Raw genomic sequence first — 18110 nt, forward strand, 5'->3', positions numbered from 1 at the left:
CAGGGTGCGGAACCACCCGGGGTGCAGGTTCCCAGGAGGGAGCTGAGCCGGGGTGCAGGCTTCCGGCGTTCAGGGTCCCTGGGACCGGGGCTGCGAGGTTGTGGGGGCAGAGCAGAGCCCAGGCTGCGGGTCCGCGGGGCGCAGGATCCCGGGGTAGAGCCGTGTGCGGGGGCAACCCGGGGCAGGGGCGATGTTGCCCGCACCCCAGGGGTCCCGGCGCGGTGCCCGGAGGCGCGGCCGGCGGGGTGCCCCGGGGGCGCCCCGAGGGCGCGGCGGGGGCCGGGGCGGGGGCGGGGGCCGGGCTGGGGGGGCGGAGGGGAGGGGGGGCCGCCGTTCGCGGCGCTAGGACCGGGCGCGGCGGCGGGCGGAGCCTCCCCGCCGCTCGCCCCTCCGCCCGGCCGCTGCGGCAGTGTCTCGGAGGCGGGCAGGCGGCCGGTCCCTCCGGTCCCCCCGGCAGCATCCCGGCCCTGCCATGGCTGGCGTCGGCTTCGCGGCGCACCGCCTGGAGCTGCTCGCCTCCTACCAGGACGTGATCGGCGAGGACAGCCCCACCGACTGGTGAGCGCGCCCGCCGCCGCCGCCGCCGCCCCTTTGTCCCCGCCGCCGCCGCCGCCCTTTGTGCACGGAGCCGCCCGGTAACACCGGCCGCGCCCCGCGCTGCGCCCCCCGCCGCCCCGGGCCCGCGGTGCCGAAAGCCCTGGCACACAAAGGCGGGCGGGGCGGGGGGGTGTGCCCGGCCCGCCGCCCCCGGTGCCCGCACCTGCCCGCCGCCGCCGCACCGGGCCGGGGCGCGGTCCCCGCTTTGTCTGCGCCGGGCCGACACGTGCGAGCGCTGGGACCCGCCGCCCCCGGGAGCCCCCGGCACAGCCCGACCCGCCGCCGGGCAGCGAGCGCGGGGAGCGGGGGGGTCCGCGCACGGCGGGGAGGGCCCGGGGGTCCTCCCGGTGGTGGGCCCGGCCCGGGGTCCCTCGCCATTGTCTGGAGCCGGAGCCGCGGGCAGGGGCACCCGGGGGGGGGGGATCGGGGAGCCCCCAGCCCGGCCCCGCTCCCGGCCGGCCCCGGCGGTGCCCCGACAGCGGGCGGCACCTCTGCCCCGGCGAAGCGAGGCCTGCGGCCGCGGGGGTTCCGGGCATCCCCCCCCGGCCCCGCTGCCCTCACCCCCGGGATGCCCTATCCCCGGGGGGCCGCGGTGCACCGGCCCGGGACTGCCCCGCCGGGCTGGGGCTGCTACGGAGTCGGGGCGGGTGGTGGCCTCCCCCGGCGGGACCCCCGGGGCTGCCGTGCCCTGCCTGCACCCCCCCAGTGCTCGGCACCCCACGCTGCGGGCACCGGGGCCCAGCCGGATCCAGACCCCGCTGCAGCCGGCACAGGAGCCCGCAGGGAGCATCTCCCCACCACCACCCCAATTCTCCCAGCGCGCACCCGCATCTCCCAGCCCCACTGGGGTGCTGTAAGGCTGGCTGGGGCCAACTGCCCCCAGGGTGCCTGTGCCGTGTGTGTGGCGGATGCTCCCGGCACCCTAGGGTGCAGCTCGCTGGGCAGAGCCGGGGTACTGGGCAGCGTTCGGTGCTGGGTGCATGCTGTGCATCCTGCTCTCTGGCCGGGGTGCCTACTGTGCACCCACCACCCAGCCGGGATGCACCCACCCCCCAGCAGGGATGCACGCCACTCTCCAACCAGGTCCCTGCTCTCTGGGCAGGGCTGGGAGCCCCCCGGGCTGCGTGGGCCTGTTCAGGTCCCCCCTCCCCGCCAGCCCTGGGTCTCCAGGGAGCCCCACGGTCCTGCCGCCAGCCCAAGGGTGCCGTGGGCGAGCGCGGTGCGTGTTGCCGGCCAGGAGGCAGCTGTCAGCCCTGGGTACATCTCGCTTCCCAGCATCCGCTGCAAAGGAGCCCTCCCTGCCAAAGCTGCTGAGAGCAGCAGAAACGGTTCCCGGGAAGGCAAGCTCCGGGGCCGGGCCCCCCCGGCTCCTCCAGCGCTGAGCCCCAGCCGGGCAATGAGCCCCTGCCATCCCCATCCTCAGGGCTGAGCTCGCCCCATCGTCCCCAGCCCCTCCATCCCATGGTCACCGGGGTGTCCGGCATTCAGTGCCATGGGAGCAGCATCCTCGCTGCAGGGCCCAGTGCCTGAGTGCAGGATGAGGGGCGATGCTTGGGGGGCTGCACTGGGCAGGGGTGATGGGGACTGTCCCCCGGCGGTGGCCCAGCCTGGCTGAGCCAGGGACTGTGAGGACACTGCGCCGGAGCCTGGCCCTGGGGGATGCTGTACTCTCGCCCGGCTGGGATCCCTGTGTTTAGTCTGGGATTCCCCCCCCCGCTCCGAGCCTGGTCCTGGAGGGTCTGAGCGTCCCCTCCCCCTGCCCGGCCCCGCGGAGGCTGCTGGGGCCCATTACTCGATTGGAAAGGAATTTGGTGCTGCTTTCTGAGCACGCCGACTCCCTGGAGCTCCCAGCCACATTGGAAACACATGTGCCCGGGCTGGGGCAAGGCGGGCTGGGGCGATGCTCCCCCCACCCCGGCCATGGTGGGTGGGGGGGCAGGCAGCAATGGGTGCCCTGAGTGCTGGCACCCACGGGTGCTAGTCTGCCTGCTCTGGTGAGCGATGGGGCCATGCGAGGGCTGCTGTCCCCTTGGCGGGGTGATGGGGATTTTTGCTAGAGTTCCCCAGCAGTGGGGAGCCCTCCTCCCTGGGCTGCACGGGGCATCCCACCCATGGGTGCCCCACATGCCCGGAGCCCAGGGGGTGGAAAGGGGCTGTATGGGCTGGGTGGAGGGATTAAAGCCCATGGAAGGGGGTAAGCAATGCATGAGATGCTGCCTGCACCCACTGTGGCACGGCTTGTCCCCGCTGCCGGGGCTCGTGGTGATGCTGTTGGGCTGTGGGTCCCTGTGGGTCCCCCAGCATGGCCCCGCTGGCCCCTGGAAACCTCCAGATCCTCCATCCTGGCATGGGGTGAGGCCATGCCACTGGGCTATGCTCGGGGCAGGGCTCTGTTTCTGCAGCGGTACCCGGGGTGACAGGGCCCTGCCAAGCCCCGGCTGCCCTGGGAGCACCACGCTCGGGTGCCACCCTGCATGGCAGGGTCGTGGGGGGGGAGAGCAGACAGTAGGTGCCCCCAGCACCCACAGACTCCCCAGGCAGCGATGCCGTGGCTCTGCCCTACTTGTTTCCTCCCCTCTGCATCCAGCTGTATCCCACCCTGCAAGCCCCCAACCCCTGCCTGTAGCCTTGGGCTCCCCCAAAATGCTGCCGTCCACCCCCATTCTGGCGGATCACAGCAGGTCCCCCAGGCCGGGGCTGCAGGCAGGGGCCACAGTTGCAGGCAGGGGTTGCGTTTGTCGCCCTTCCCCGGCGCAGGCATCGCAGACGGCATTTTGCAGCTGCTTTGCTGGCTCCAGGCTGGGAGCCGGCGCCGGCTGGGGCGGCCGATTAGCGGGATCGGGATGTGCGGATTAAAGTCAATCTTGTTGGTGCAATTATCTGCGGCTCGCTGCCGGGGACTCAGGGGGTGGTGGGTGCTGGGGGGCAGAGGGAGGCTCTCCTCCATGTTAGGCACCCGCCTGCCTTCCCCTTGTTTTTCAGCTCTCGGGGTCCAGCCATGGCCCCAGTTTGGGGGGGCTCTGCCTGTCGGGGCCCCCCCATTCCTATCCCCAAGCCCAGCCTCTGTCTGGAAGCTGCGAGCTCGGGTGAGGACAGCTCTGCCCGGCACTGCGCGGGCGCCGCCAGCCGAATGCCGATCGGCAGAGCCGCCCGCCCGCCCCGGTGCAGGGATGGGGGGGGTGTCCAGCACGGGTGGCCCTGGCTTTCCGGGCGCAGCGTGTGACGGTGGCAGGCAGGTTTGGGTGCCTGCCAGGCCCCGGCAGATCCCTGCTGCCTGCCTGCCTCCCCCGCTCCCCTCCGCTAATCACCTCGTCATCGGGGCGAGCTGCATCCCAGCTGGGATGGGGGGGTTGCCATGGCAATGGAGGATGCTGGTTGCCTAGCAACAGCCATCCCCTCGCCCACTGGCCCTGGACCTAGTCGGCATGCGTCCTCCCCCCCCTATAGCTGGCTGCATGCCCCTGGGGAGGTGCGGGTTAGCGGGGGTCCCTGTGGAGCCCCAGGGGGGCTGGCCGGGGCGCGGCAGGAGCGAGAGGGGGTTTCCCATCCGCCAGGAACGGTTTCCAAGGAACAGTCTCCATGACGGCCCCATCACACCCCGGCGGCACATTGATTTGCTGCTGCTGGTGCTCCGGCGTCCTCCCCCGGCCTGGTGCCTGCCGGGCCGGCGGCTCACGCAGCCAGGCACGTGAGCGGCCCCGAGTTCCCTGCCGGGGTGTGGGGCTGTCCCCAAAGCTGGTCAGTAACTGGTGGGGTCGGGGTGGGGGGGAACAGCGAAGGGCAGGCGAGGAGCTGCAAGGGCGCGGTGGCTTGCAGCACGGCACGGCAGCCTGCGGTCTGTGGGTGGCATCGCCCAGCTGGTCCCTGTGCCCAAGTGACTCCTCTGTCCCCAACCTTGGGACCCTGCCCCATGGCTGCCAGCCGGCAGGGAGCGGAATGGGCCTTGCCGCAGTCCTGCCTGCCCCGCCTGGCAGCCTGGCCTCTCACGGTGGTGATGGGCAAGGGGTTGGGGTGGCTGTGTGGCAGCTTGGGGACACCTGGCCGGTCCTCCGGGACCTGCCCTGACCTCAGTGTTAGCAGGATGGGGGGGGGGGGGCCGTCCCACGCTTTCCCTGGCTGTGGCTCACCCACGCTGTCTCCCCAGGGCCCTCTACACGTACGAGGATGGCTCCAATGACCTGAAGCTGGCAGCGTCAGGAGGTAAGGTCCTCTGTCCCCACAGCCGGCTCGGCTCTGCTGGCATTTTCCCCAGCACCCATCCCAGTGCCGGGTGGACGTGGGCTGATGGTGCTGTGCCAGGGGGAGGTCTGCTGGAGCTGTCCGGCCGCTTTGAGATCCAGAAGGTGATGTACGGCTTCTGCAGCGTCAAGGACCCCCAGGCTGTGCTCCCCAAATATGTCCTCGTCAACTGGGTGAGTGTGGGGGGGGCCACACTGGGGCGACCGTGCCCACCGGGGCTGCAGTGTTGGCAGGGGCATGGCTGGGTGTGAGGGAGGAGCCCGTGGTGGCTGGGAGGATGCGGGTGTCCCACGGTCCTGCTGCCCCATGGTGGGCAGTGAGGTGGGGGTCACCCTGCTGCCCTTCCCTGGCTCAGCCCTTCCCCGGCTGCCACAGGTGGGCGAGGACGTGCCGGACGCCCGCAAATGTGCCTGCGCCAGCCACGTGGCCAAGATCGCTGAGTTCTTCCAGGTGGGTGACACTGGGGAGGGGGACAATGCTGCCAGGGCACCGACCCCGGTCCCTGACGGCCGCTGGCCCCCCCCTCAGGGCGTGGATGTCATTGTCAACGCCAGCAGCGTGGAGGACATCGACCCGGGGGCCATTGGGCAGCGGCTCTCCAACGGGCTGGCCCGTGTCTCCAGCCCGGTGCTGCACCGCCTGCGACTGCGGGAGGACGAGAACGCCGAACCCGTGGTAATGTCCTCATGGCAGTGATGGTGATGGCGGTGATGGCGGCGGGCGCGGGGCATCCCTCCCGCCCGGGGCTCCTGTCTGCCGCAGCCCGTCACCCCGTGTGCCACTTACTGTTATTCCCCCTCGCTGATCCCAGCCCCTCCGCCCCCCCCGCCTCTCCTCCGTCCCAGGGCACCACTTACCAGAAAACCGACGCCACCGTGGAGATGAAGCGGCTCAACCGGGAGCAGTTCTGGGAGCAGGCCAAGGTGGGGTACGGGGAGGGCAGCCGGTGGCCCCCGGGGAGTGGGGTGAGCCACCAGTGGGCTGATGGACAGCCCCGTCCTTCATCCCCCCTCCTCCACCAGAAAGAGGAGGAATTGCGTAAGGAGGAGGAGCGGAAAAAGGCCCTGGACGCCCGGCTGCGGTTTGAGCAGGAGCGGATGGAGCAGGAGCGGCTGGAGCAGGAGGAGCGGGAGCGGCGCTACCGGGAGCGGGAGGAGCAGATCGAGGAGCACAGGCACGGCGGGGGCCGGGGTGGGGGCTGTGTCCTGTGAGATGCGGGATGGTCACACACACAGGACGGTTGTGCACGTGCTGCGAGCGGCTGGGTGGGCGCATGGGTGTTCATTCCCACCAAGGATGGGGCTGGGCAGGGGCTGGTGGGCAGGGGCTGGCAGGAGCTGATGCCCAGCCCCCCTCCTGTGCCCCCATCGCAGGCGGAAGCAGCAGAGCATGGAGGCGGAGGAGGCCCGGCAGCGCCTGAAGGAGCAGTCCATCTTCGTAAGTGCCGCCGTGGGCACGGGGCTGGGGTCGGAGCCGGACCTGCCGCCTGCCACCACCCCCGGGGAAGGGCTTTTCCCAGCCAGGCCCACAGGGCGTCCCGGGGCCGGGGGGGTGACGCGGCGTCTCTTCCCAGGGGGAGCAGCAAGAGGAGGACGACAGGCAGCAGCTCAGGAAATCGGAGTCGGAGGTGGAGGTGAGTGCGGTGGCGGCCATGCCCAGTGCCGGTCCTCATTCCCCAGCCAGCGGTGCCCACAGCTGGACGGGGACCCAGTCGCGGGGTGCGACGGGGGTGGTCCCGCAGCCCCACGCCACCGGGGCGGTGGGTCTCAGCCTCCCCCGTCCCCGTAGGAGGCTGCTGCCATCATCGCTCAGCGGCCCGACAACCCCCGGGACTTCTTCAAGCAACAGGAGCGGGTGGCATCGGGCAGCAGCGATGCTGTCTCGCCGGGCAGCCACAGGACAGGTGAGGGGCTGGGGGGGGCTGTGGGCACTGGGGGGGGGGGCACGGAGAGGCGGGGGGGGCTGTGGGCTGCGGAGCAGGTGAGTGCAGCACTGCTGGGGCTCCCCGCAGCTCAGCAGGTCGCAGCAGGATCTGGGGGCACCAGGGCTGTAATGTGGGGAGACAGTGTCCTCTCTGCTGTCCCCGGTGCCATGATGGTGGGTGCTGGGGCACGAAGATGGCAAAGGGTCGTCCTGCTCTGCCGCGCCACCACCACCACTGCTGCCGCCACCACCACCACACCTTGTGGCCCCTGCTGCCAGGGCAGCTTGGCAGGGGCTGGGGCTGGGTGCCAGGGGGAGGTGTTTGGCAATGGGGGGGTGCATCCTGCTCCCTGCTCGCTCAGGTGTCGTCTGCCCACCCGTCACAGCACCACGCCGGTAGCCAGGGTGGCAACGTGGTCAGGGTGCGGCTGGGGTGGCAGCCGGGGGTCCGCGGTGTGGCTTGGGAAGGAAACTCTTCCCACGGGGTCAGCTAAAAGGGGCAGGAGTGAGTGGGGCAGGTGTGGGGCACCCCCATGCCCCATGGCATGCCCACCCCAGGGTCCCCACTGCCAGGGTGGGTGCCTATGGTGGGTCAGGGTGATGCCAGCAGGTCTCTGGCCGTGGCAGTGGGGCTGTCCCTGCAGAGGGATGGCCATGGGGGGGAAGGCAACTGGGCAGGGGGTGCCTGACAGGGGAGCTGGTCTGCCCCACAGTCTGGGGTCCCACCCTGGGACTTTCTTTGTGGCTCTAGGTGTCCTGGTGGGCACCTCCAGGTGTGGGGCCACGTCATGGGGCTGTGCCGTGGGGCTGTGCCGGCGGGGGGGGGGGCCTGTGATGTGTCTTCTTGCTGTGGGGTCATGCCATGAGCTGTGCCGTGGGGCTGTGCCATGGGGCTGTGCTGTGGGGCTGTGCCTCGGGGCAACGCTGTGGGGCTGTGCCGTGGGTCGTGCTGTGGGCTGTGTGTTGTGGCCAAGCCATGGAGCCGTGCCGTGGGTTGTGCCGTGGGTTGTGCCGTGGGTTCATGCTGTGGGGCCGTGCTGTGCCTGAGCAGATAGTTGGTCCCATGGCCTTGTCTGGCCTCTCTCCCCACTTGGCCACTTAGTGCTGCCTCCTGTCCTTCTGTCCTGCTGTCTTTCCGTCCTCCTGTCCCGCTGTCCTCCTGTCCCGCTGTTGGTGCTGCCTCTCATCCCACCGTCCTCCCATCCCGGTGCCCCAGTGCCCCGGCCCCACCACGGCCGCGCTGAGCAGGGACTGACCCATCTCTTTGCTCTCTCTCTCTCCGTCCGTCTGTCTGTCTGTCTTTCTCTCGGCAGGTCGTCTGCACTGTCCTTTCATAAAGACAGCTGACAGTGGGCCACCTTCTTCCTCCTCCTCCTCCTCCTCCCCCCCACGGACCCCCTTCCCCTATATCACCTGCCACCGCACCCCAAATCTCTCCTCTTTCTTCCCATGTAGGTAGCTGGGAGCCCCCGGGCACGCAGCTCCGGGGGGCCGAGCTGTGGGCGGCCACCCCACAGCCCACCCCAGCCCCATGGCACACCGGGCCGGGGGGCGCGAGGACGGAGCCACGGGACCAACGGCAGAGGCAGCGCCCCTCCCATGGGCACCCCGAGGGGGCCGGGCACCCAAGCGGGGGCTGCACCTGCACCCACGGGCACCCTGAATGCTCCGGCTGGGGCTAGCCCCACGGTGGGCGCTGTGCCCCTGGGGTGGGGGGATGCGGCAGGCTGTGCCCATGGGCTGGTTGTGCCTGTGGTGCGGGGAGGGGGCACCAGGCAGGCTGTGCCCGTGGGACAGACCGGGAGAGGGCAGAGCTGTGCCTAAGGAGATGATGCTCTGCCATGGGATGGAGCAGGCTATGCCCATGGGATGGAGGGGGCACAGGGCAGGCTCTGCTCATGGGGCAGACGGAGATGGGGCAGGCTGTGCCCGTGGAGCGTGTCTGGCTGTGCCCGTGGGGCAGAAGGGGACGGGGCAGGCGGTGCCCTGGACCATGCAGGACTGTGCCCGTGGGGCAGCGCGGGATGGAAAAGGCCATGCCCAGGATTGTGTGGGGCTGTGCCCATGGGGCAGAAGGGACCAGGCGGTGCCTGGGGCTGTGTGGGGCTGTGCCCCCTGGCCGGGGGGTAGCGGGGCACAGAGCTGTGCCTGCGGAGGACAGGCTGTGCCAGGGCCCACTGGGAGATGCGTGGGCAGGGCCGGCATGTGCCACGGCAGGTACGGGGCTGGCTGTCCCCATACCTGGCAGATGGGGGGGCTGCTGCTGCACGGGGCCGGTGGGGATGCCTGGAGGGGGCATGGTGGTTGTTGCACCCGTGGGTGCATCTGCCCCGCCACCGCAGCAGGGGACGACGCGGTGGCAGGTACATGGTGATGTGCATTTGACAGCTCATGGCCGGGCTGGCGTGGGGCAGGAGCAGGGGTGGTGCTGGGGTGCTGGTTCCCTGCCCGATGTGGGCAGCCCCCGCCATGCCACCCCGTCTCCCTTGTCCACAGGCAGCCAGTCGGACGCCTACCGCAAGGCCTCGGCAGCGGGCTGCAGCCCCTGCGAGTCCAGCCCGGCCGCCACGCCGCTGGGCGAGCCGGGCACCCGCGCCTCAGGCAACGAGACGCCGGCAACGCCCAAAGGTGGGCGCAGGGCTCCCGCTGCCTGCCCCTGCCTGGTGCTGCCCAGGCACATCCCCGCGGTTCCCCACAGTGTATCCCCCTGCTGCAGCCCCCTTGCATCCTCTGCATCCCCCCCCCCTGCATCCCCCGCTGCAGCCCCAATGCTGCAGCCCTGCCAACCTCCCTTGCATCACTCAGTGCATCCATGCTGTCCCGTCTGCATCCCTTGGTATATCCCCCGCCGTCTCTGCTGTGTCCCCCAGCGCATCCCCGCCGTATCCGCTGCTCCGCGCCGGTGCATCCCCGCCGTCTCTGCTGCATCCCCCAGTGCCTCCCCACTGTCATTGTTGCATCCCTGCTGTCTCCAGTGCATTTTCCAACGCCAGTGCATTCCTGCTGTCTCTGCTGCATCCCCCCATGCATCCCCCCCATCTCCAGTGCGTTGCCCCAGCCAGTGCATCTCCGCCATTGCCAGTGCATCCCCCCCTCCATACATGCCCTCCATCTCTGCAGCATCACCCCAGTGCATCCCCGCTGTCTTTGCTGCATCCCCCAATGCGACTCTGCCCTATCTGCGCCATTCCCCAGTACGTCCCTGCCAGTGTTGCTGCTTCCCTCCGTGCATCCCCGCTGCCCCACTGCATCCCCAGTGCATCCCAGACAACTCTGCTGCAGCCCCCCAATGTGTCCCTGCTGCGTCCCCACTGGCCCCTTTGCATTCCTTGGTGCATCCCAGCTTTCCCTTCTGCATCTTCCCAGTGCATCCCTCCCCATCCCCTCCACGTCCCCCTGCCCCGTACCTCCCAGCCACCCCACCCAGCAGGGCACAGCCCCCACACCCCCCCCAAAGGATCACTTTGCCCCCCCCCCCCCATATCCCCTCCCTGTCCAGCCGCTCCCACCCATCCCCGCAGCATCTCCCCACTGCTCCCAGCCCAGAGGACCCCCCCCCCAGCTGCAGCCCTGTCCCTGGGTGTCCCCCAGCCCTGGATGAGGGGGGTTGTCCCCACTGACTGCTGTCCCCCCCCTTGCAGACTCCCCCAGCCCCAGCACCCAGGAGGCCGGGCCAGCCACCCCTGAGCAGCACTGGCCCTTCCCGGGGCCCGAGGACAAGGCCACCGAGCCCCCTGGGGACGAGCCCGGCCCCAGGCCTGCATGGACAGCAGGGGGTGACGCCTTGGGGGACCTGGTGACCCTGGAGCCCACCGAGCCCTCCCCGCCACCCGCGGCGGCTGAGCCCCAGCTTGGGGAGACCCCCAACCCCGAGAGCCTCATCGACCTGTGGCAGAGCGACGGGGCGACCCCCCCCGCTGCCTGGCCCCTGCCCGCCACCCCCGTCCCCGAGGGCCCCCCGGCTGCGCTGCCCGACGAAGGGGCCCTGCTGAGCCTGGACGAGCTGCCCGAGCCCCCCGCCACCTTCTGCGACGCAGAGCAGGAGGACGAGGAGGAGGAGGCAGCCGGCGGGGGGGACCTCCAACCCCGGGGGCTGGGCTGCCAGCGTGCCCCCCAGGAGGAGACCCCAGGCCGAGAGACGCCCCCCATCACCAACGGGGAGATGGCCCCCAAGGACGGGACGCCGGGTCGTGGGGAGCAGGTAAGCATTGCTGGGGAGGGAGGGGTCAGGGGGGTGACAGGGTGGCCGGGGAGGGGGGGGGTCCTGACCCCCTGCACCCCCCCCCAGGCCAGCGAGGGCTACTTCAGCCAGTCCCAGGAGGAGGAGGTGCCCCCCCCCGAGGAGCCATCGGCCAAAGCCCCCCAGCCCGTCTTCTACAACAAGCCCCCAGGTGAGTGGGGACAGTGAGGGGGGGGGTATCTGTCCCACCGTGGGGCACCCCATGCCACCCTGATCCCCTCCGTGGAGACCCTATGCCGCCCTGACACCCCCCCGCCTTGTCCCCCAGAGATTGACATCACGTGCTGGGATGCGGACCCCCTGCCCGAGGAGGAGGAGAGCTTCGGGGGGGGCCTGTAAGCCCGGGCCCCGCTGCCAGCGCAGGCAGCCCGCCCCGGCCGGCGCGGGGCGCGAGGGGGCCGTAGTCGGGGGCCGGGCCCCCCCCTCGCCCCGCTGGGGCCCCGCAGGATGAGGCCTCCGGGTGGGGGCCGCCCCGCTGCGCCCCTGCCCCGGGGCACCTTTTACAGCCCCCCAATCTCTTTCTCTCTTTTTTAAGTTGTCGGTAGGAGCCATGTCAGCCCCCCCTTAGCAGTTGTCCCCCCGCCGCTGCCCCAGTGCCCCTTTGGGGGGGGGGGGGCACGCTCGCATCCCCTGCCCGGCTGTGGGACGGGGTCCTCGTTCTCTTCGTGCCCCCCCCCGGGAGCCCCCCCATACTTTGCACGAGTTAAAAAAAAAAAGGAATAATAATAATAATAATAATAATAATAATAATAATAATAATAATAATAAATGAATATGGCAATAAAGTGACCTGACCAAGGCGAGGCTGCGGCCGGCGGTGCCCCTGCCCCCCCCCCAAACCCCGGCAGGGAGCTGGCGTGGGGCTTTTACCCTCCCCCCACTCCTTCCTCGCCGGGAGCCCCCTTCCCCCCCCCCCCGCTTGGCCCCCGCTTGGCCCCTCTCCCCCCCCACGGTAACTGTTTTTGGAAAGCACAAGTTCTGTAATGGCGGTGTGCTCATGTCTGTTAATAAATAAAGCGACTCCCACGGGGGCTGCAGCCTGCTGGGGGGGGCAGGGAGGGCTGGGGTGGGGGGCTGTCACCACCCCAGGGGGGTCCCGCAACGCCAGCCCGGCAGGAGGCGAACCCGAGCCACAAACTTTTATTCTCAAACTGTAACAAACAAAAAATTTAAGAAACAGAGCAGAGTCCGGGTCCCCAGCGCCCCCGGCCATGGGGGGGCCGGCGGGGGCCAGACGGGGAACCAGCCCCTTCCGCGCTGGCGGCGATGGCCCGTGCCGGGGCGGGCGTCCCTGGGGTGACGCGGGCAACCGAAACCACTCCCTGGCCCTGGTGCCGGAGGGGCACCCGCGGCAAGGTCCAGGGGTCCCATGGGGCCGCCGTTAGACAGCGGTAGTCCTGCCAAAGAGGGGCATGGAGACCGGGAGGTGCCAGGGTCCCGGCTCGTAGGTGTCCCTGCTGCTGAGCTCCGAGTCCGTCCAGCTGGGAAACATGCGGGGGGAGCACTCTGCCTGCAGGTAGAGGTCCGGGCAGGCAGGGCCGGGGCTGGCCGAGCGGGGCAGGTGCAGCGCCGAACCGTAGCCGGCATCCAGGAAAAGGGGTTTGTAGCTGGGGGGCTGCTCCTGCTTCTCCAGCCGCTCGTGGCTCAGGAAGGGGGCGTTGATTTTGCGGTAGAGCCCCCGTGTGTCCATCAGCACCTCGCTGTACGGTGGGGGGGGCTCCGCCATCAGCAGCGCCTCCTCATAGCATGGCGGCTTCGACAGGTCTGACTCTGCAAGGCAAAGCCCCCCCCCCAGACCCCCGCTGCCATCAGCGCTGCGCCCTGGCTCTCGTGCCGTATCCCCCCAAAAAAAGGGGGAGGCGTGCGCTCCGTGGATGCTGAGAGGCCCTTCCTGCTCCTTACCGTGCCGGCAGCTCCAGGGCCGGGGGGGTGGGATGTGGTGGGGGTGATGATGGTGGGGCTCGAGGCGGAGGCGGTGAGGGATGGCGATGCCGGGGGGGCTGCCCCCGTAACCCTCGTAGTGCAGCGGCTCCAGCTCCAGTGCGCGCAGGCTCTGCTCCCGCAGCCGCTCCTCCTGCTGCCGCTTCACCCGCCGCCGCAGGTAGCTGCAGAAGCAGCACAGCAGCACGATGAGCCCCCAGATGAGCCAGAAGCCCGCGAAGCAGGTGAGGAAGGTGTAGGTGCCCTGGGACATCACCATCTTGGCTGCCGGCCCCGGGGGGAGGCCCCTGCCTCTCCCTGCCCTTGGGGTGGGGACGGGATGCTCAGGGCGGCAGGACCAGGGCCAGGGCAGGACCCGATGCTGTCAGGGCCACCGAGGGCATCTCCCCGGGCCGTGCCCGGCGGTGTCTCCTCCGGCCCGTGGGTGCCCGCTGTCAGGGGTCCATCCTCGCCATGGAGCTGGGGGGGGCTGGAGCGGGTGGGTCAGGCTTGGGTGCGCTGGGCGGGCAGTGGGGTGGGGGGCCGACGGGGCGGGCGGCGGGGGGACGGGGCCGGCGGGGTCCCGCTGCCCATCGCTGGGAGGGGGCCGGCGGGGAGGGGGCCCTGCAACGAGACAGACACGAGTGTGAGCATGGCGGGGACGCGGCCGCCCCGTTCCCATGGTGACTCGCTCCACATGCGCAGTGGCGCCCGCAGCCGGTGGGGAGCCGTGCCCGGCCCCACGCGCGCCCCCGCCATCGCCCCCACGGCTGCAAACCTGCGCCCCCCCCCAGCACTCTGCCACGGCGCTGCTGGGCACCCCAGGGCGGGAGACGGATGCTGCAGCCCCGCAGCATCGACGCCCTCGAGGTCACAGGATGTCCGCTGGCATCCTCCCCTCCTGCCCACGCAGCGCACCCCAAATCAGCTGCAGAGTCCAGGCAGCTCGGCCCCCATGCCACCCCACCCCACAGCGGGGTGCTGCGGGGAGGAGGAGGGACGCGTGGAGCCGGTGGCCGGCTGCCTGCGGCACGTGGCGCTGGCAGGAGCACGTGCACTGCGGCCATTGCTGGCCTCGCGGCCACCAGGGAGGGTCAGGGAATGGTGGCACCCCGACATGGCGATGCAGGGAGGGGGTTGGTGGCGATGGGAACCGTCACCCCTGCCATTTCCCTGCCTTTGGGCAGGCTGACAGCTCGGTCACCACCAGCCAAGCACCGAACAGCGTGTGCTGTTGGGGGGGGAGCCGTGCATATCAGTGAGCGGGGAGCAGCACCCATGGGTGCTCGCAGGCAGGCACGTAAGCACCCGTCAGGATTATTATTATCATGGTGTGGGAGAAAACGGGCTTGCTGCCGGGGAGCGGGGAGGAGGGCGAGCGCTGGAGCAGCAGCGGCCGAGGACAGGGCGACTGCAGAGGTTCTGCCGCTCCCACGTGCCTCTGCTCGGCGAAGGGGCGCGGGGTGCCCGGCCGCCCCGCAGGGCAGGGCCATGCTGCCGGCGTGGGTACCGTGGCGGGGCCACCGGTGCTGAGGGGTCTACCGGGGCAGCGGGAAGGGCAGCGGGGCCGGAGGGCCGAGCCCAGCCGGAAGGAAGGAGGGATGGGGGAAGGAAGGGGCCGGGGGGCCTGCTCCATCACGCAGACAAAAGCGGGGGCAGAGGCAGCGCCGGGATGTGGGTCTTTGGGGAGGGGGTGCCCCTTCCTGGGGCGCCCCAAGCCGCCACTGCTGCCCGGCTAAGGGCAGCTCCCTGCGGGGAGAGCTCCCCGGCCCCGGCTGCAACAGGATCCCCGCCGGCAGCCTGGGTATCCCCGGGGGGGCACCGTGCGGGAAGGGCCGTGGGTCGAGCACCGGGGTAACGGCCGGAGGGACACCGGGGACCGGGGCAGGGCGAGCTGGCGGCGCCTGGGGACCGGGGGCGTTTGCAGCTGGGGCGTGCGGGGGGAGCGGGGCTGCCGAGGCCGGGGACGTGCGGGCTGGGGGAGGCGCGGGGCCGGGCTGGGAGACACCCACGCCCGGCGGGGAGCGGACCGGCCGCCCGGCTGGGAGCAGCCGCCGATTCGGCCCCGCCGGTACCCCCGGGCCGCGCCGCTGCCCCCGGCCGCGGCCTGGGCCCCGCTGCCCGCGTCGCATCCCCGCCCGATGCCTCCGGCGGGAGGGGGGATACCCCGGTGGGGACCTCCCCGCTCCCGGTGCCGGGCGCGGCAGCCCCCTCCGCCTCCTCTTCCTCCTTCCCCGGGGCGCGCGCCCGCCGAGGACAGACCGGCGGCGCGCGCCCCGGTACGCGCCGCGCGCCTCCGCCCCGGCCCCCGGTTGCCGGTGGCCCCGCGCGCCCCCGCCCCTGCCCCGCTGCCTCCGCTCCGCGCAACAGGCGGAGGCGCCGCGCCCGCTCCCTCCGCGGCTCCCGTTACCGGCGGCGGCGGCGCACGTGGCTCACGCGGCGGGCGGCGGCGGCTCCATAAGGCGGCGGCGGGGGGGCGGGGAGAGGGGGCCCGGTGCGCGCCCGGTGCGCGGCGCCGCCGCCGCCTCCCGGCGCTGCCTTTGTCTCCGGTGAGCGCTCCCGCGCCGCCGCCGCGCGCCGCCCCGCCCGGGCTCCCGCCCCGCCGCTCCGCCCCGCCCTCAGCTCGGGGAGGGACCCGGGAGCCGGCGGGCCCCCCGCACCCCCGCCCCGGCACCCACCGCCGAGCCGGGGCTACCGGCGGGGCCCCGCACGGGGCGGGGGGACGGGCACTGCCACGGGAATCCCCTCCCCCGGGGAACGGCCGCGGGATGCCGGTGGCGTGAGAGCCGTGGCATCCCTGGGGGTGGCCGCGGGAGCCCCACGGGGTGGGGGCCGGGGATGCCGGGGTGACGGCCCTGCGATGCCCCGTGGGGCGATGCCCCGGACTCCCCCATCCGGTGACCATGCACTTGCCCTGGGGGTGGCCGTGGAGTGCCAGGAGGTGCCAGCCACCCACTCCCCCGGTGCCAGCCGCAGCCTCCTCAGGGGGTGATGGCCAGCACAGCACAGGGACAGGGGCAGGGAGGGCAGCTCAGCTGCTAGCGAGACTTTAACGGACCCCGATGCAGCCCGCTGGGCCGCTGCAGTGGGACGCATGGCTGTGCCGGGCCAGGGTGCCACACAGGTGGCACTGGGTGACACAGAGGGCTGTGTTGACCCCACACCTTGGGGGGCTGCTGTTGCCCCGGAGCAGACCCTTCACCGGCCTGGCCTGGGCACTCATTCCCCTGTGCCAGGGCTCCCCCGGCTATTTGCTGGCGGAGGGGACGTCACCAGTTGTTCTCTGCTGCGCCCAAGGCTGGTGGTCACAGCCCCCAGGGAAGACCCCTCCCCGGGATCCTTGGGACTGCACCCACCCGGGGGCGAGAGCACCCACTCTCCCTTCGCCATGGCCCGGTGCTGCGGGGCTGTGCCAGGAGCAGCGGGATCGTAGTTACAGGGCAGAGCTGTGCCAGCCCTGGGGCCACAGTGCCCACTGCGTGCCAGGGCCAGAGGCCGGGTGGGTGACCGGCGCGGGTGCCCCATGCAGGCCATGACCCCGCCACCACTTCCTCCCCGTGGGCAGCGTGGCAGGCGCCCGCTGCGGCCGCACACACGGCGCATTGTTCTGCCGGGGCCCGGCCGGAAGGACTTCCTCCATCCCGGCCAGGGGACGACCCGGGGAAGCCGGGCGCTGGCAGCCCGCTCCCGCCACGGCCGAGCAGAGCGGCTCCGGCAGCCGGCCAAGCCCCGCCACCTCGCTCGGAGTGGGGCCGTGGTGGCTGCGTCTCCCCCGGCCCCCTTGGCTTCAGCCCTGACTCACCTTGCTGGAACTCGCCTCCTGCGATCGGACCTCACAGCGTGGCCGCGGCAGCCCGGCAGTGCCGGCTGGATGGTTGTGGGGGTGCCCGAGCAGCACCCACGGCGGGCAGGGGGCTGTGGCCATGCAGGGGGGCTTGGATGCTCCCTCGGGGCATGGGTAATGCAGAGGCGGGGGGCACAGCAGGGCCCGCGGGCATCGTCAGGCCAGGGTGAGCGGGGGGAGCCAGGCCTCCGGCCCCGCCAGCACCGGGGGCCAGGAGCTGCCTTCCCCTTCCCCACGGCGGCGGGGGGAGGCAGGCGGGGGAGCGCTCCCCGAGCCACATGGTGGGCTGGAGGAGGAGCCGTTGCCCAGGCAACAGCTGAGAGCATCCTTCACCCCTCAAAATCGTGTGCCGGCACTGCCTCCACAGCCCCACGGCTCGGGGCAGCACCCAGGACCCCTCAGCGCCCGTGTGCCCACCCAGAGCTCACCCAGGGCCCACTGTGTCTGTGGGGCCCAGACCCTCTGGCTCTGGCTGCACACCAGCACCCCTTCACCCACATGCTGCTCCCCTCCCCAGCAAGGACAGGGATGGGGACGAGGCACCCCCCAAATGCCAGGGCTGGGGCACCGCTGGGCAGGGGGGAGCTGGGGACAAGCAGAGCTGGGGACAGGCAGCTCATGGCTCGGCCACAGGCTGCCCACACCCTGGCCCTGCCTCCAGAGCCACGCTGACCGTGTGACAGACACCACCAACACGTTGGTGACCCCGGCACCTCCATGCCAGGGTGTCGCAGCCCAGGCAGTGCTGGCAGGGTGGCATGAGCATCCCTGGCCAGTGCGGTGGAAGCAACAATCCCCAGGCAGTCCCCATCCCCCCGCCCTGCCTGCCTTCCTTCCACGGCTGCAGAAAATTCCTGGATTTTACCCCAAGATGCCCCCTCCGAGTGTGAGAACTCCTCCTCGGCTCGCTCCCATAGCAACTGTTCCCTAGCTACCCAGCCGCACTTGCTATTCTCATCCCTGTGCAGCTGTGTGCGGCCCCCCGGCGCTGCGCACGAGGCTGCCGACGCTGCCGCCGGCCCTGCTGCCGACCCCGGACCCCAAACCCACCCTGCATCCACCCTGACCAGCCTGGCCCCCTTTGCACGTTCCCCCATGGCAACTGTCATGACCCTAACCCTGCTCACGCCGTGTCCCCCCCTTCCAGGGGCTAAGGAGGCAGTGCCCCGTGCTGGCACAAGCTCCCCCTCTGCATGGTTGCCCCCGAAGCAGCGATGCACAGTGCCCGGAGGGGAGCAGGACTCTGCCCCCGGCCCCACAGCACACCCGTGACAGCCCGGGAGGGGCTGTGCCATGGGCAGACAGAGGAGCAGGGGGACATGCCCCAAAGGGGACCACAGCAGACAC

The 18110-nt window shown here is 71.4% G+C and overlaps 2 protein-coding genes across 2 annotated transcripts; one reads left to right on the top strand and one right to left on the bottom strand.

The window, feature by feature from the left end:
- The first annotated feature begins 455 nt into the window (after nucleotides 1–455).
- Nucleotides 456–11725, top strand: DBN1 (drebrin 1). The gene is made up of 14 exons (XM_075164363.1): nucleotides 456–558; nucleotides 4742–4797; nucleotides 4897–5009; nucleotides 5212–5286; nucleotides 5365–5511; nucleotides 5682–5759; nucleotides 5859–6010; nucleotides 6210–6273; nucleotides 6410–6469; nucleotides 6625–6739; nucleotides 9256–9387; nucleotides 10401–10960; nucleotides 11048–11150; nucleotides 11268–11725. The coding sequence occupies exons 1-14, from the start codon at nucleotides 473–475 to the stop codon at nucleotides 11336–11338; spliced, it is 1812 nt and encodes a 603-aa protein (XP_075020464.1). The 5' UTR covers nucleotides 456–472; the 3' UTR covers nucleotides 11339–11725.
- Nucleotides 11726–11855: 130 nt separating this feature from the next.
- PRR7 (proline rich 7, synaptic) lies at nucleotides 11856–16997 on the bottom strand. Its single transcript, XM_075164361.1, has 3 exons — nucleotides 16722–16997; nucleotides 12902–13543; nucleotides 11856–12769 (listed from the first exon to the last, which is right to left on the bottom strand). Exons 2-3 carry the CDS (start codon nucleotides 13197–13199, stop codon nucleotides 12381–12383), a joined length of 687 nt encoding a protein of 228 aa, XP_075020462.1. The 5' UTR covers nucleotides 13200–13543; nucleotides 16722–16997; the 3' UTR covers nucleotides 11856–12380.
- Nucleotides 16998–18110: the final 1113 nt, after the last annotated feature.

This window comes from Calonectris borealis, chromosome 15, assembly GCF_964195595.1.
Source record: "Calonectris borealis chromosome 15, bCalBor7.hap1.2, whole genome shotgun sequence".
Taxonomy (NCBI): Eukaryota; Metazoa; Chordata; class Aves; order Procellariiformes; family Procellariidae; genus Calonectris; species Calonectris borealis.